At 42.0% G+C, this 16158-nt stretch overlaps 2 protein-coding genes across 6 annotated transcripts in view; one reads left to right on the top strand and one right to left on the bottom strand.

The window, feature by feature from the left end:
• The window catches only part of daam2 (dishevelled associated activator of morphogenesis 2), a 136867-nt gene extending 126369 nt beyond the window's left edge, over window positions 1-10498 (top strand). For 3 of the 5 annotated variants that reach the window (XM_074661751.1, XM_074661753.1, XM_074661752.1), the window contains exons 24-26: window positions 1157-1288; window positions 7976-8146; window positions 9012-10498. In XM_074661751.1, the coding sequence (XP_074517852.1) occupies window positions 1157-1288; window positions 7976-8146; window positions 9012-9224 (516 nt within the window). In that variant the 3' untranslated portion in view covers window positions 9225-10498. The remainder of the gene's footprint in view (window positions 1-1156; window positions 1289-7975; window positions 8147-9011) is intronic. The other 2 variants (XM_074661754.1, XM_074661755.1) reach the window with 1 other exon arrangement.
• A 4223-nt stretch (window positions 10499-14721) lies between these two features.
• Window positions 14722-16158, bottom strand: part of LOC141784068 (uncharacterized) — a 2013-nt gene continuing 576 nt past the window's right edge. Inside the window, exon 1 of the mRNA XM_074661747.1 lies at window positions 14722-16158. This exon is cut by the window's right edge and continues 576 nt beyond it. Coding sequence (XP_074517848.1) covers window positions 14722-16158 — 1437 coding nt within the window.

Raw genomic sequence — 16158 nt, 5'->3', positions numbered from 1 at the left:
TTTTGGAGCAGGCCAGAGATGGACAGCAGGGTGAGGTGTTTAAATGCTGGTAATGTTCCTACACGGACATGGAACGGCAAATTTTACATTTGCAGCCACACACAGAAACGTTTCTGGCTTATGTGCACGCAACACATGAAGGCACATATTACTCTTCACAGAGATCGACTGTGTTTTTTAAAAAATTGTTTTACGAACCTTAAAATGATCACCATTGATCGGACGTTATTCTCTCGACTTAAAGGAAAAATCACAGCTCACTTCCTCTTTCTCTCTTCTCTCTTTCTCCTCCTTCTTCTTCTCTAAGCAACCCATTGTCAAATACTAAAAATACACAATCTACTGAGCTTTGAGAGCTTTACTCATTTTTATTTTTCTCAGATTAGTTTTTAAATGTGTTAACAGTCTAGCCCCAGAGCCTTTTTTTACAGATACAGTATATCCAAGGACAAGACAGTAATAGAGTAACTAGGCGCAGCTGTAAAACACCACATCGTAGAACTACATTTGGACAATCAGCTTTCTCCATAAAGGGCTGTCAACTCTGGAACACATCACCAACTGAAATCAGATTAATTCCAGATATAAAGTCCTTCACAACAAAGGTTAAGTGCTGGCTAAAAGCAAACCAGAGCTGTATCCATTGTTAGCTAATTGTACTGTAAATTACCAAGGTGTATTAGTGTATTGTGTAATGTGTATTTTATTGTATTTCCATATTTGTAGCGTATTGTGGTTTTATCATATAGAAAGCTGTATATTTTATTTGAAAATTAGCTATAAACTGTCTGTGCAGCACATCAGTTTCATGCCCTGTATTGGAACTATGTTAAATTACATCGTCTCTATTAAATCAAAATCAAATCAAACCATGATGTTTTTTCTAACATTAACCAAGTACTTTTGTTGCCTAAACCTAACCAATCGTTTCACAACATTAACCACGTGGCATCGTGCGTTCTGCAAGCCTGAAACGAGGCTGAGATGAAACGTATTTATGAAACCGTTTTTTGGTTCAGAAACATCGACATTCAACGTATCTCGTGGTTTGCAGAAATGTACAATGCCAACATTATTATTCCTGTCGCCTGGGCTGCTCTAAGTATACAAAGCACGCAAAAATCTCATAACTTTTTGTTTGTTTTCCCCCCTCCAGGAGCTGCACTACCAGCAGGGCAGGACGAGGGAACGCGGGGACAAGTTCGTGGCTGTGATCGGGGACTTCATCACAGTGGCTGGCTTCAGCTTCTCTGAACTGGAGGACCAGCTGGGTGAAGCCAAGGACAAGGTAAGCTAACTGCATAACCATAAGTGTATGTGAATGTGAGAGGCTGTTAGTTCATATGTCCCATGTGGGTGGCTCTAATGCACCCCCGTTAGTAGTCCTCACTGGCAAACCTTCATGCTGAGCAGACAGAAGAGGAGGGAGGGAGGAAGAGAGAGACAAAATACTGAAGGGAGAAAGCATGAAAGCATCCCTCTTAGTCCAGCATGATGACTTCAGCAGCGGCGGGGAAACCCAGCATTGAAAGATTCCCCTGCATCCCCTCCTCATCTTTCTTTGTGTTTGTCTCTTTGAGTTAGTGTCTCAAGTCCACACTCCCCTTCTTTGTACAACGGGGACAAGTGGCCTTTTGAACCCTACTGGCTCATGTATTGATGTATGGTAGGAAGTATGCAAGCTGAAGATATCAGTGGGACTGTGGGGAGCCTAAAGTAGGATGGTGTTGAAAAGATTGATGTGAACTTGTTATTTAATTTGCAGGCCTTTGGTGCTCTGTTGCACATTCAGAAACTGACACATTGGGAGCTTTTAAATCTTGCAGACTGCATTTAAAGCTTCAGTAGGTAACAATTTTGGGGGCAAAAATTCCATAATAACCTTTCAGCATATTGTAATTCAAGTGTTCTGAGAGAAAATTAGACTTCTGCACCTCCTCATGGCTCTGTTTTCAGGCTTGAGAAAATCTAGCCTGTGACGGGAGACTTTGGCCAATCACAGGTCATTTCATTGAGAGAGAGCGTTCCTATTGGCTGTGCTCCAGCTGGTGGGCGGTGCTTGGTAGTTCCTCAACTTGATCCCAACATGGCTGCCGGGTCACAAACTTTCTGATTTTACAGCTAAACAGTACACTACAAGATGATTCTGAAAACATTTGATGAGAGAAATAGGCTTTACAGTAACAGAATATTGATTCATATTTGATCAGCGCTGCCTAGTTTGACCGTTTGATCGGAGTTCGCGAGTGATTGACAGCTGCTCAGAGACAGCAGGCTCCAGCTCGGCTCTGATTGGTTGTTTTCCTCCAGTCTGTGAAATCTTGCAGATGTCATTAGGAGCACTGGAGGAGCTGCGGAGGACACCAGAGGCACAAGATTTTTTTTTCAGATTACCTGTCTCATGCACTACTGTCACGATATAGTGACCGTTTTATAAAAAATAACTTTCATTAATCATAATTTGCTCCATTTCTACCCACTGCAGCTTTAATAGTTCCAGATATTACATTCTACTTTTTACGAGGCTTGTCTTTTTTGTCCAAAATAATTGACATAATGACTCTAAATGCCCTAAATTGCTTGAATTCTCTAAAGGATCATCCGATTTTGAGACTGACCAAGAGAAAGACAGGAGGAAGGGCCCTTTTCAGGGTTTCATGTAGAGCCTCCCCTCGACTTAATTATTTGTTCAAGGAGGTGGTCGGTAAAAAATTGGAGGGAAAACGGGCCAGTTGGGACGTCATGGGAAAGGAACGGGAGGAGCTAGGGCACCGGTTACTGCTGTAAAACAAAAGAACCTGTGTTCACCGGCCCAGACTCTAAACACACTTTTCCCTAGCACAACTGTGTGTTCATGTGTGTGTGTGTGTGTGTGGTTGGTAAGTGGTGAGTCTGACGCATTAACTCAGTGCTTGTCAAGGCTCTCTGACGCTGCGTTAGGTTTCCAGTGGAATACAAATATGGAAGTGTGGGTGTGTGCGCATGCGGCGTTTCAATCTTAAGAAGGTAGAGGAGAATGACTAAACAGAGCAGGCAGTCCAGTGAGGCTCGTAAAGCTCCATGGCAACGAATGTGTGTGTATGTGTGTGTGAGTGTGAGTGTCTGACAGAGAGAGACGCGTACACACCCTCGCCAGACACTATTACATATTACAAAGCATTACAGTCGTCCAAGGTCATGTGGGTCATTGGGACAGAGGTTTCCAGATGAGAGGAGGGATTTTTTCTCTTATCCAGAGAGATTGGTCGGGTTTATTAGTGACAACACATCCACACACCCACACATCGACATGCTCACAGACAACACAAGACCCAGTCTCTATCCAACAAAACAGCTCCGTTTCAGACAGAAAAAAGATGAGCAGGGAGTGCCCCCAAATATTCCATATCGCCTCATGTGCTGTTGGGAAATATAAATATATGATAATATATAGAGGACAGTATTAAGTGCACTAGTAAATGTGGTCTAAAAATCCAGATTCAGACATTAAAGGGGTAGTTTGATTGTTGCATGAGGTACTTATCCATGGTCAGTGTATTACCTACAGTAGATGATGGTCAGTACGCCCCCTGTTTAGAGAAAAAAAATCAATATCAGTAAGTATACACGATTTTTAGAATATTTTTGCAGGTTTACCTTGCTGTGCGATAGCTATACAGTCTATGTTTCCGACAGGGAACAAGAAGATGTATGCTCTCGCCAAAGCTACCAGACTCCATTGAAAAAAACAGTAATTTTACCTCGCAGGACACGGGGGGTTGCTAGTCTACCGCTGCCTCTCTCGGTTAGTTAGTTTGTGTTATTGTGTGATAAGTTCGGATTCACCAAAGTAACACAATAACACAAACAAACTAACCGATCGAGGCAGCAGTAGACCAGCAACCCCCCGTGTTCTGCGAGGTAAAATTACTGGTTTTTTTCAATGGAGTCTGGTGGCTTTGATGAGAACATAGATAAAGATTTCAGTTCCCTATCGGAAACGGCTGTCTCACGTCAAGGTAAAGCAGTGAAAACATTCTAAATGTAGCGTACACTTAAACTGATTTTTTTAGTTTGCTAAAACCCGTTTTGCAGCTGCCCCCGTCCTAAGAAGTACATTGCTTTGCTCCCACGCTGGTACTCCTGTCTGTTTCACCCGAACTATCCCTTTTTAATGTGAATTTGGCTGATAATAATCCTTTAGCAAAAGGCTTGGAACCTTCATCAGAGAGCTTTTTAAAGTCTCACTTTCATCATTCATGCAGTGTCTTTGAACATTTTGGCCCGTTTGCTTTAGATTATGTAGACTTCACATTGCTGCCAACCATTTTCCAATGACTGAAGTGTTTTGCCTTAAGTGATTTCATAAATATGTTTCCCACCTTACAGGCAGCCATTATAGTATCAGTTTCATTACAGTATGAGAATTAACCTGCAGGCACTTGAAACTTACCTGAGTTAACCTAATCAATCACAGCATGTGTCATGTCTGCTTTTATTATTATTGTCCAAGTCATGCTATCATTGCAGGATCATGCAATTGCAATTGCAGACTAATTTTGAAAGGTGTGGATGGATTTACCACACAGCAGTGATGTCATTTTGACAACAATAATAGCAGGCATAATGATGGATCACCTGTCAACATACAGTACAAGATGATCTTCCATCCAGATACTAACAGCAGCATGCTAACATGCTCACCATATTTTAGCAGGTTATGAAGTTTACCATGTTCACAATTTGCTAATGTTATTAGTTTTCACAGGTGTTTGGTCACAAAGTATTGCAAAAATGAATATTCTGACCTGATGATGGCGCTGGAGGGAAAAGGCAGGACAGACATCACTAAGCTTTCATCCTGTGTGGAGGACATGACATCGCTGCCAAATTTTGAAGCAATCCATCCAATAGTTGTTGATATGTTTCACTCTCAATTATAAATGCCAACCTGAAAAATAAAGATGGTTTGCTCTGGATAATAGCTTGTGAAAGTATATAAAGTAGGGCAATTAATCGCATCATTGTCCATAGTTAATCATGATTAATTCAAAATTAATCACACATTTTTTTCTGTTCAAAATGTACCTTAAAGGGAGATTTGTCAAGTATTTAATACTCTTATCAACATGGGAGTGGGCAAATATGCTGCTTTATGCACATATATGTATATACTTATTATTGGAAATCAATTAACAACACAAAACAATGACAAATATTGTCCAGAAACCCTCACACGTACTGCATTTAGCATTAAAAATATGCTCATATCATAACGCGGCAAACTGCAGCCCAACAGGCAACAAAAAAATAATAATAATCAGAAGTAACAATAAGACCACACTGATTCTCTGAGGACATCCCTGTCTTTCCATACAAGCTTCATTGTGCTGGATGAAAACATTTAGTGTTGTTTCTAAAGAGATGTAGTTTAGTTCATTACGTTTCCCTTGAGTGCATTTTAATAGCAAGTTCACACGCAGAGCAGTCACAATACCTCTGTATAATTGGCATTGGGATTTAAGCAGTGGTTGAGGAGGTGCCAAGCAAGACCAAATCCGCGATGTGTTAACCAGAGCCAGTCTGAAACATCCTGTAAAAAAAAACTGTGGATTTTTAACATCCTTTAATTCAAAGCTCGACAATGTCTTCAATCAACATCCATGATAAACAAATATACATACAAATTTGAGCTCAAGCAGCAGGCACGTATTAAATTCTCCATCAAGAATACAAAAAACATAATTCACCTCCCACGGAGCGCAGCAGTGTGTGTGTGTGTGTGTGTGTGTGTGTGTGTGTGTGTGTGTGTGTGTGTGTGTGTGTGTGTGTGTGTGTGTGTGTGTGTGTGTGTGTGTGTGTGTGTGTGTGTGTGTGTGTGTGTGTGTGTGTGTGTGTTAGATGAGCTAAACATGTGTGACTTCATATTCTCCATTTCTGTGTATGTGTGTGTGTTTACTCATTTAGCACAGACCCGAGGGGACGAGAGGAAACCGATTTGACCAGACACATAATTACAGGAGGGGGGAGAGGGATGATGGTGGAGGTTGCCATGGTGACCAGCCCATAATGACAGGATGATTTTGCATCCTCAGAAAAGAGCAAGCCCCAACTCCTTCATATCACAACACTAGAAACCACATACAGTATACTCCTCCTATAAACTGGAACGATGGGATGTTTTCTGTCACTATAGACTCTGATAAGAACAGACAGTAGAGACTGCTGCTGTCCAACTGGAAGACTGCTTTGTTTTGAGACTGAAGATGATTTGGGGCTGCAGGGCGACAGTCATATTGTAACATAGTTACAACCTTTCAATGCGCAAATGTTTCCATGGACAAGAGTCAACACTTTCTCTCTCCCAACTCGTCTAATACCGCCGCTTGGTCAGCGGCCCTAAGCGTCAAAGTATGATGCTCCACGTACCCCTCTAGCGTCAGTTGTGGATGCGTCAGGGACGGCGTGTCAGTTTCCACTCGTTACAGGCATAGTGTCTTTTCAAAATAAACTTCAGCTTAAAAAAAACTTCCATGTTCACAGGAAATGTACAGTTCCCACTCATTACATAAATACAGTATATTTTCAAAATAAACTTCCGTGTAAAAAAAACAACTTCCTTTTTCACAGGAAACGTACAGTGCCTGCTCGTTACATGCATAGTGTCTTTTCGAAATAAACTTCAGTGTAAAAAAAACTACCATATTCACAGGAACTTTACAGTTCCCACTCATTACATACATACACTGTCTTTTCAAAATAAACCTCTGTGTAAAAAAAAAAAAAACTTCCATCTTCACAGAAAACATACAGTTCCCGCTCATTACATAAATACAGTATATTTTCAAAATAAAGTTCCGTGTAAAAAAAACAACTTCCCTTTTCACAGGAAACGTACAGTGCCTGCTCGTTACATGCATGGTGCCTTTTCAAAATAAACTTCTGCGTTAAAAAAAAAAGAAAAACTTGTGTTGAAAGGAAACGTACTGTTCCCGCTCATTACATGCATACAGTGTATTTTCAAAATAAACCTCAAACATAGGTTTATGTAGGTTTTAGGTTTACTTGGTTAGGTTTAGGCAACAAGAGTACTTGGTTAGATTAAAGAAAAGGCTGTGATTTGTGTTAAAATAAGTATGTTTGTTACGTAACATTTTGTTGAAGTTACTTAACAAAAGCCAAGGTAATATAGATCAATGTTGACGTGTTTTCTTTTAGTTGAGCTCTGGAGTAGAGCTAAGGAGGGCTAGACTCAAAACTGGCAGCCTCTTTTAGAAATACTGAGTAAAGTAATGTTATTTTAAGTTGAAAAACTGCATGTGAAATGTTTGTTTCTTAAAACCAGTATAATCAGGATTAATAATTATGCTCTTGAAAAAAGGAAAAATTACCTGTATTCTTCTTCAGAATTGTGTTTAAGCAAGACACTAGGTTGATATGGATTTTAGGAACAACTAACCCTGACCTCTATGTATCAATAATATTGAAAAAATAATATTATTTAAGGATATCGGCTGGGCCTACTGTGTTTTCTGCTGCATACTGCAGTACAAAGCTGAGTGTGTGTGTGTGTGTGTAGGAATGTAGAGTAGGTTTGGCTGCAGGCGTCCTCCTGGCACAGAGCACTGGACAGCTTGGACTGAACAGGGTGGACATACGGTGGTCAAATCATGCAGTCATTCTTCCACTGTGGGTGTGTGTGGGTGTGTGTGTGTGCTCCTACAGTACATGAGAACATCAAGCATGCACACCAGGAGATGAATTCAAGCAAAGGCATGCATATTCAGGCTCACGTGTGCCTTCCACTAGAAAAAACAAACTATGACAGATCTGAGCCATAAAAGAGAATACAGTACAAGCAATAAGTAAGCATTTGGTTGTGCTGTATTTATCTTCTTTGTCCATGTTTATCTACCAAAAACTGTGCATAGGCCAGCCTTTTTAGTCACTTCCTATCAAAAATGTGAACATTATATACCTGGTTATCTCTGTGCAGTTCACCAAATCTCTGAAGCACTTTGGGGAGGAAGAAGGGAGGATGCAGCCCGACGAGTTCTTCGGCATCTTCGACACCTTCTTACAGTCGTTCAGCGAAGCACGGCAGGACCTGGAGAACATGCAGCGACGTAAAGACGAGGAGGAGAGGAGGGCACGAATGGAGGCCATGGTGAGACGCACACATTTACAGAATAAACCTTAGACGGCCGTGGTTTGGTCGTATTTTTTATCTAGTTTAAACTAGGGCTGTCAATCAATTAAAATATTTGATCGCGATGAATCGCAAATTAATCACACATTTTTTTATCTGTTTAAAATGTACCTTAAAGGGAGATTTGTCAAGTATTTAATACATGGAAGTGGACAAATATGCTGCTTTATGCAAATGTATGTATATATTTATTATTGGAAATCAATTAACAACACAAAACAATGACAAATATTGTCCAGAAACCCTCACAGGTACTGCATTTAGCATAAGAAATATGCTCAAATCATAACATGGCAAACTGCAGCCCAACAGGCAACAACAGCTGTCAGTGTGTCAGTGTGCTGACTTGACTATGACTTGCCCCAAACTGCATGTGATTATCATAAAGTGGGCATGTCTGTAAAGGGGAGACTCGTGGGTACCCATAGAACCCATTTACATTCACATATCTTGAGGTCAGAGATCAAGGGACCCCTTTGAAAATGACCATGACAGTTTTTCCTCACCAAAATGTAGCGCAAGTTTGGAGCTTTATTTAGCCTCCTTCTCGACAAGCTACTATGACATGGTACCAATGGATTCCTTAGGTTTTCTTGTCTCATATGATCTTTATTCTAGCTTTAAAACTGAGCCTGTTACAACCTCCGAGAGATTGATTGTGTGAATATGTAAAAGAAAGTGGCGTTAAAACGAATTTTCGTCAATGTGTTATCGCGTTAACTTTGACAGCCCTAATTTAAACAATTGAAAAAAACACTTGTCAATTGCTACGCTCCCCATGTTTCTGCCTTCAACCCCCTAACTTCCTGTCTTCGTTCTCCAGCTCAAGGAGCAGAGGGAGCGGGAACGGCGGTCCAAGAAGAGCGGCGCCTCGGAGGAGGTCGGCGGGGAGTTTGACGACCTGGTGTCGGCGTTGCGTTCCGGCGAGGTCTTCGACAAGGACCTGAACAAATTCAAGCGCGGCCGCAAGCGCTCCGTCAACCAGCTGGTGGAGGGCGGGGGCCGCGAACGAGCCGTCACCAAGGTCAACTACTAGGTCGGGAAAAAAGGAAGGAAGAAAAAAAACAAACAAACACTAGACACCCAAAATTCTGCCGCGGTGTAGATCTCTTAACAGTTTTAAGTCCAGGTCCTCGAATAGTGACCGCTGACGTTGGAGAGGATGTAAATAACGGCTGAACTGAACATGTGGCGACATGTATATGGACAGCCACGCCGTTTTTGAAGGATGCAACTCCCTCCTCTGATTGGTCTTGTAAAGCTATTCCCAACCCGTTTCTCCTGGGCGTTGTACGATCTCCTGAGCTGGGTGAAGGACAGTCGGGATCTACAGATGGACAGACCACTGTGACACATTATCCCGTATCTTTTGACCATATCCTCTTAACACTGTGCTCAAGCTTCCAGCTCTCTATCACCCTCCCTGTTTTTCACTGCTCCTTTTTTCCCCTCACAAACCCCTTCACTCATCCTTGGTGCTGGAGCAGCCCTACCTTTTTGCTATCTGGCTCCAAGACACACAGGACTCTGGGATCAGCCAGTCACACTGTACATAGACTCGAGGCCAAGAGAAAGGATTGGAAGATTTGAAAAAACCTGAAAAAGAAGGTGGGAAGGGGGGGAGCTAAGCCATAACCTCTAGAGTCTTGGTTGCTTCAAGTGTCCCCCAGAGAAGAGACTTTTCAGCCACAGAACGGATGGGTGTTCATGAACTTCCTTTACTGGAAAGAGTTGGGAGTGTGCAGTCAGCAAATCCCAGAATGCGTTGTAGGCTTCTGGTAGAGCGAGGAGAGAAGGATACACGACAGGAGGGGTTATCGCGTCGTCCCAACGGCGTCCTCCAGCACACAGCATTCCCAGGGAGGACGTACGCACATCCCGAGCTGCAATTTTCAGAGGATACAACTCTCTTCTCAAGGAAAAAAACGTCTCAGCTTGATCCACCTGACAAAAAAACGATGACTGTGCCACAAGGGTCAGGCTTCACCTACACTCTTCAATGGTTTCAACGTTGTTCTGGCATTAAACCAGTGCCAAAGCAAAGAGAAAACAAATGTAAATGTATTAATACAAAGCATACTGCAATTAGGCGTTGATATATACAGTATATATACACATATACTGTACATTAGATGCAGACAAGCTAATTGCAAAGATGTAGAGTTTTTTTTTATGTTTTCATGGCATTTTGGGGTTTTGTACACACGATGCATTGTTTGTTGGTGTTGCAAGTTCACATTGCTGTTGAAGTGAATTTCTATACATTTTGCGCTTTATGTAAAAAAAAAAAAAAAAAAAAAGATAATTGCTTGTCCTTTTCACACCTGTACGTCTCGTTTGCACTGTAACTTTTCTGACCAACTTTACACTCCACGAGCCGACCTACAAACAGTCCTCTCTGTACTTCGATCGCCTTTATCTATAACAAAAGATAACGGAGGAATGCCATATATATATATATATGAATTTGAATCTGCAGTTCGTTTACAGTCTCCCCGCTCGGCTGCCCGATGTGCACGGTTCACATCTGAATGTGTAGTCCGCTCCGTCGTGTGGACTCGCAGTAGCGGCCAAAACGATGCTGCGTGGCAGTTCTCGTCGGGCCTTTGATGATCTGTAGGATCTATTCCACTGGTGCTAAAACACGCAGCCTCAAAGGCAGAGCCATCAGTCCAGTTTCTCAAGCTAAACTGGTGCTTGATCACTCTGTAACCCGAGATTCAGGCTCATCATACAGTATTTCTGTGCGTTTTTTATTTCAGTTGGAATTGTAATATCAGACCACACCATGCCAAGAGTCTGCTATTGCAAGTCAGGGTACAAAAAAAAAAGCACTTAAAGGGTGTGGAAATTGCAATATAGTGGGACACTTAATAGCCTCAGAGAGCATCATAGAAAACTTCCATCTCTCCTTCCAGCTTCTCTCAAATGTTTGAGATATGACTACACCCTGTTACTACGGGCAACCTGTTGCCAAAGTCAGAAGCACATACTGAAGCCAACCAAGGTCCGTTTTCTTTAAGTTTTTGAAACATCCAATGTAGTACATATATTTTTTTTTTATTTATATATATATGCATTTTGCCTCAGTACAACATTTAGATTTCTTGAAGATGGGACATGAAGTACAGGGTATAGCTTGCTGCAGGAGGTGTACCCACAGAGAGGGCTCTAATCCTGGGGTGAGGAAGGAGCCACTCATGGTCAACTCTTAGGGAGATGAGGAAGCATTTTTGGGACATTAAAATGAAAGTGTGGATCCGTTAAAAACAAGAGTGCCACATTATGAACATGCGTCTTCGTAGTAAGCAGGTAGACGGCAACACGCACATACAGTCCATGTGAAATATACCCTTGTATCATCCTGGTTATCGTCCGTTTTGTTCTTAGAGAACTCATTTTAGTCATTCCATCTGCATTGCATGCTTGCTACAGTACAGTATTGAGCTGTCCAGCGGTACAGTAAGAAAATTGAACTGGACACAAGCTTTCTCTGTTAGCCTATTCATGCAGGCTTTAGCTAAGGCTTCATGTGTTAAGATTGGTTGAGTTTCACAGGCCAAAGGATTTGCACAACAGCCCCCTGGTTCATTTAGTAAGAGATACGAGTTAAGTGGTTGTTCTCATAGTAACAGTTGGAGTTAAAACACCAAGGACTCATATTGCAGTTCCTTTCCCCATTTTCTCGCTTTAAATCAGAGACATGTTCCCTCTGCACTCGTTTCAATAGGCACTTGGTGTATTTACGTTAGTGTTCCAAGACACAAGAAAAAGATATTTCCGACGTCGGATTATTATTGCTCATTGGTTTTTATTTAATTTACAGTGTTTCTGAACCATCTCATGGACCCATTCATTACTTACTGTATGTAATCACTACAGTAGTAATGGCTATGCCACCTTGTCTTTGTCCCTTCATTCTGCCAGCTTTTCTCTTCTGTTTTCACCTCGAAGGACCTGTTTTCACACATGTACCATTCCTATTATTGTATTTTAGTGTGGCTTTCCAAAAAAAAAAAATGTATTGTGTGTGTTTGCTATAGTGAAATGCAGCTGTCTGTTGGAATTAGACTAATTGGCACCATCTCGTGGCTTCAGACAGTGCACTTTTGTGTTCCACCTGACCATCACAAGCAGTTAAAAGCAGCTCTCCAAAGTGACAACATGATGTGGCACTTGAACCCCAACTCTATAGGCACAATAATTCACCAAAGTCTTCTAAAAATGAAGTCCAACAGGTGTACTTCAGTGTGTGTCTGGCATGTGATCAGAGAGGATAGACCTACTATCTGTACAGAGAAAATTCCTTTTTTCGCCTAAACCTTTAATTTATCCATTATTGGTCACTTCCCGAGGAAACCTCAACCTGCCCAGGGGGTTTAGTCCTTTAATTTATCCTCAAACTGAAGCAGAGAGAAGCTGTTGTGAGGCTGAAAAGACAACGCGAGTGCAAAGAAGTTCCCATGTCCCACACTTTCGAGATTAACCGGTAAACCAAATAGATTCAAACTTTCAGACACTTTGAAAAGTCCTAATGACGTACGATTGCCTATTCTTTAACCAGCGTCTCATGTATATTTGAGCTATTCGATTTCCTAACCTCTGCTCCTTTGTCTTTCAAGTTAATCAGAGTTAGTATATCAGACTTTGGCAGACCCCTTTAAACTCTTAATCCAGAGCTTTAACCCGTATTGTAGTGCACACTATTTACTGAGGGGGTTTTGCAACTTTGTCAGTATTATAACACGTTTATGTTGTTACATGTTTGGATGCTTATTTGGCCATTGACTGGCTGATTTTTTTGGAGTGTACAGATGGAAATCAGAGGAATGGAATTAGTAGCTTGTTCAATGCACTTTTATTATGGGACATTTCCATTTGTAGCGCCATTATCGAGGGCTTAGATCCTTCTAGGAATGAGAAGGGTGCAACGAAGAGAGTGGCGCAAAAAAACATGGAAGATAAAAGAGAAAAAAAGGGCAAGTGAGGTTGGGACTCCGGCTGGGCCGCTGGAAACACATCAACAGTCAAGTCTGTTGGATGGCAGAGATGGGATATGTGGGGACACAAAGAGGTGACACTTGTACGTAACAGGAGTGTACTTAGTTTTAAATCGTCACCTGCTTTGGTGTGTAAAAGAAGAAGAAAAAAAAAGGAGAATGTTTTCTGACACAACCACATTTCTGTCAAATCATGCACTTGGCGTCGACATGCATGCCTAAAGAAGGGTGCACAAAGTGTGATGTGTTGACTTTAATAGGAAATTGCTTGCAATATGGAACACACCTGTTACACGACAATTTGTACTGCCTGAGAAAACGTTGCACCCAGTTTCAGAGGTTGTATAATTATAAGGAGTCAGTATTTTTATGGTTGGAAAAAAGTATCCTCCACTGAAAGATGTACAGTAGGAAAAAAAAAAAAGCATTTTGTACACCATTCTTGATGTTTGAGATAAGATAAAAAAAGAAAAAAAAGATTAAAACATTGAGGAATGTTCCATTTTCCTGTAAATTGTACCTCTATTTATTTGCCTTATTTAGTTTGCTATATTTTGTATGTACACACAGCATTACAACAAAATGTTATATTAAAAATATGAATATGAATAATTAAACTGTGGTCTGTGTAAGATGGATAGTTTTGAGACTTGTATAAGAATGAGAATAATTTTTTTTTTTTTCATAATTTTTTTTTTCTCACCCTGTGTCTTTTGTAGGGTTACAATAAACTTTTGTCCCTTACAACTGATTGTGTTCTTTTATTCAGAATAAGTTATTGAGATGCACCGGTGTACTCTCTCTACTGGAGGGTCGCCTTCCAGTAGAGAAAATGTCATAAAGTGCCCTCTAGGGTGCCCTTCCAGTGGAGAAAACGTCATAAAGTGCCATCTAGGGTGGCCTCCCAGTAGAGAAAACATAAAGTGCCCTCTAGGATGCCCTTCCATTAGAGAAAATAGGATGCAGAGCATTAATGGCTGCCCTTAAATGGAGAAAACATGATGCAGTGCTCTCTAGGGTGCCCTTCCAGTTTAAAAAAAACACAAGCAGTTCCATATCGGCTGCCCTATAGTTCACCTGTTATATATCAGACTCCTACCTAGTTTTTCCCAGTGTTTCCCTGTGTTCCGGAAACCGGAGCACCCGGAGTAAACCCACACATGGGGAGAACTTGAATTCCTCACAGAAAGGTCTGATCACCAGAACCTGGCTCCGAGGAATCAGAACTAACCACTAATGGTCCTAAAAAGGGAAATAGAAGACTACGAAGACATTTAAATGAAGGAAGAGAAGAAAAGCAGCAGCTTGTTGCACTCCAAGTAAGGCTTGGTGGCCCAGGTTTGAGCACACATTTTATTTTGCCAATTACCTTAACCTAACATTGTTAGACTGTGGGGGGAAACCGGAGCACCCGGAGTAAAACCACACATGGGGAGAACTTGAATTCCTCACAGAAAGGTCTGATCAACAGAACCTGACTATATGTGTGTGGGAGGAAACCGGAGCGTCTGGAGGAAACCTAGAAGAAGACATTTAAACGTAGGGAGAGAGGAAACGTAGCAGCTTGTTGTTTCCCAAGTAAGGCTCTTTGGCCCAGGTTTGACCAGTGGAAATAGGTGTGCGGCAAGTTGGTTGCAGAACGATCTTACTGTTGTCCTTGCAAGTTAGCTGCAGCTTGTTGTGCTGCAAGTATGGCTTGATGGCCCGGATTTGACCAGTGCCGTTTCTGGGGAATGGTTCTCCTGTACCTTTAGCATGGTAGGGGGACGCTTCCACCCCAGCAGGGAGACAGCGCAGCCCTACTGGTGCTTCTTTTGTGGAAACGGGTGGGGCGAGGGTCAGCTCGACATTACTGATCTTTCTGTAAGGTAGCTGCAGCTTCTTGCATTCAGAGTACTCAAGTTTATCCTCTGCTCTGGAAAACTCTTGCAGAGAATCCTGCCTGGTCTTCGTTTTGTCCTTGGGCTGGCAAAATGAGGCCATACTGTCTACATCCTCAGTGAAGAGGGAGGCAGAGAATTCATCCACGTCAGGACAGATCTTCGGCTCAACACGCTTCTTAAAAGGCTTTTGTCTGGTCATGAGCTTTCTTACACACAATTTCTTGGTGACAGCCAGGGCTCTTTGCCTGCACCTTTCATTCCTTTCTTCCTGTTTATCCTGCAGCATCTTCATATTTTCTTCATTCAGCTTCTTCATTCTGTCATTGCGCTGGGCCCTTTTCAGTTTCTTCAATTGTTCTGTAGGGATGCTGCCCAGTTGTGTTGCCAATGACGCCACATATGCCTCAATTCCGATCATATTCTCCCTGGTGAAGTGTGGAAAACAGCTATCCACACAGCAGCGATACACTTCTGCCACTTTCGCATTCAGAACATCCCTTGTAGTATCCTCGTCTGATGTGGAGTCATAGAGCTGAACCCAGTCTTCCAGCATGGCTCCTCTTTTCTTCTCTCTGTCTATTTTGTCCTTCATGTCACTTACCTGCAATGTTTTCTTTTCCTTTTGCTCTTTAAGTTTCAACAAGGTTGCCTCGATGGTGCGCCGTCTGATGTCCAGTACATCATCAAACTTTGTAGTGTGCTGATTCAGGATCCAGACCTCTTGTTCAAACTTCCTTATTCCATCAAGTATCTGCTCGGCATCAGAGAAGTATAGCTCCAGCCTCTCCTCAGATTCCGAGCTGACACTGTCCAGTTTAGAATGTGTCACCAGTGTGTCGTGGGCTGAGGACAGCGTGGGGTCTCTGGTGGAAGTCCTTGTATCTGGACTGGACTCCAAACCTCTTTGAGGCTCCCTGTTCTGTTCATCCTGAGCTTTTCTGCCAGACAGGACTTTAGCATTCAAAGCATTTGCCTTCTTGGCCTCCTGCCACTCAGGAGGTGACATCTTGAACAGAATGTTCTTGTACCACTTACATTTTTCCAGGAAATCATCAGTCTTGGCGACTTCACTTTTCATGGTCCCTAC

This window comes from Sebastes fasciatus, chromosome 15 (genome assembly GCF_043250625.1).
Source record: "Sebastes fasciatus isolate fSebFas1 chromosome 15, fSebFas1.pri, whole genome shotgun sequence".
Lineage (NCBI taxonomy): Eukaryota > Metazoa > Chordata > Actinopteri > Perciformes > Sebastidae > Sebastes > Sebastes fasciatus.
This window is presented reverse-complemented; position numbering and strand designations above follow the sequence as displayed.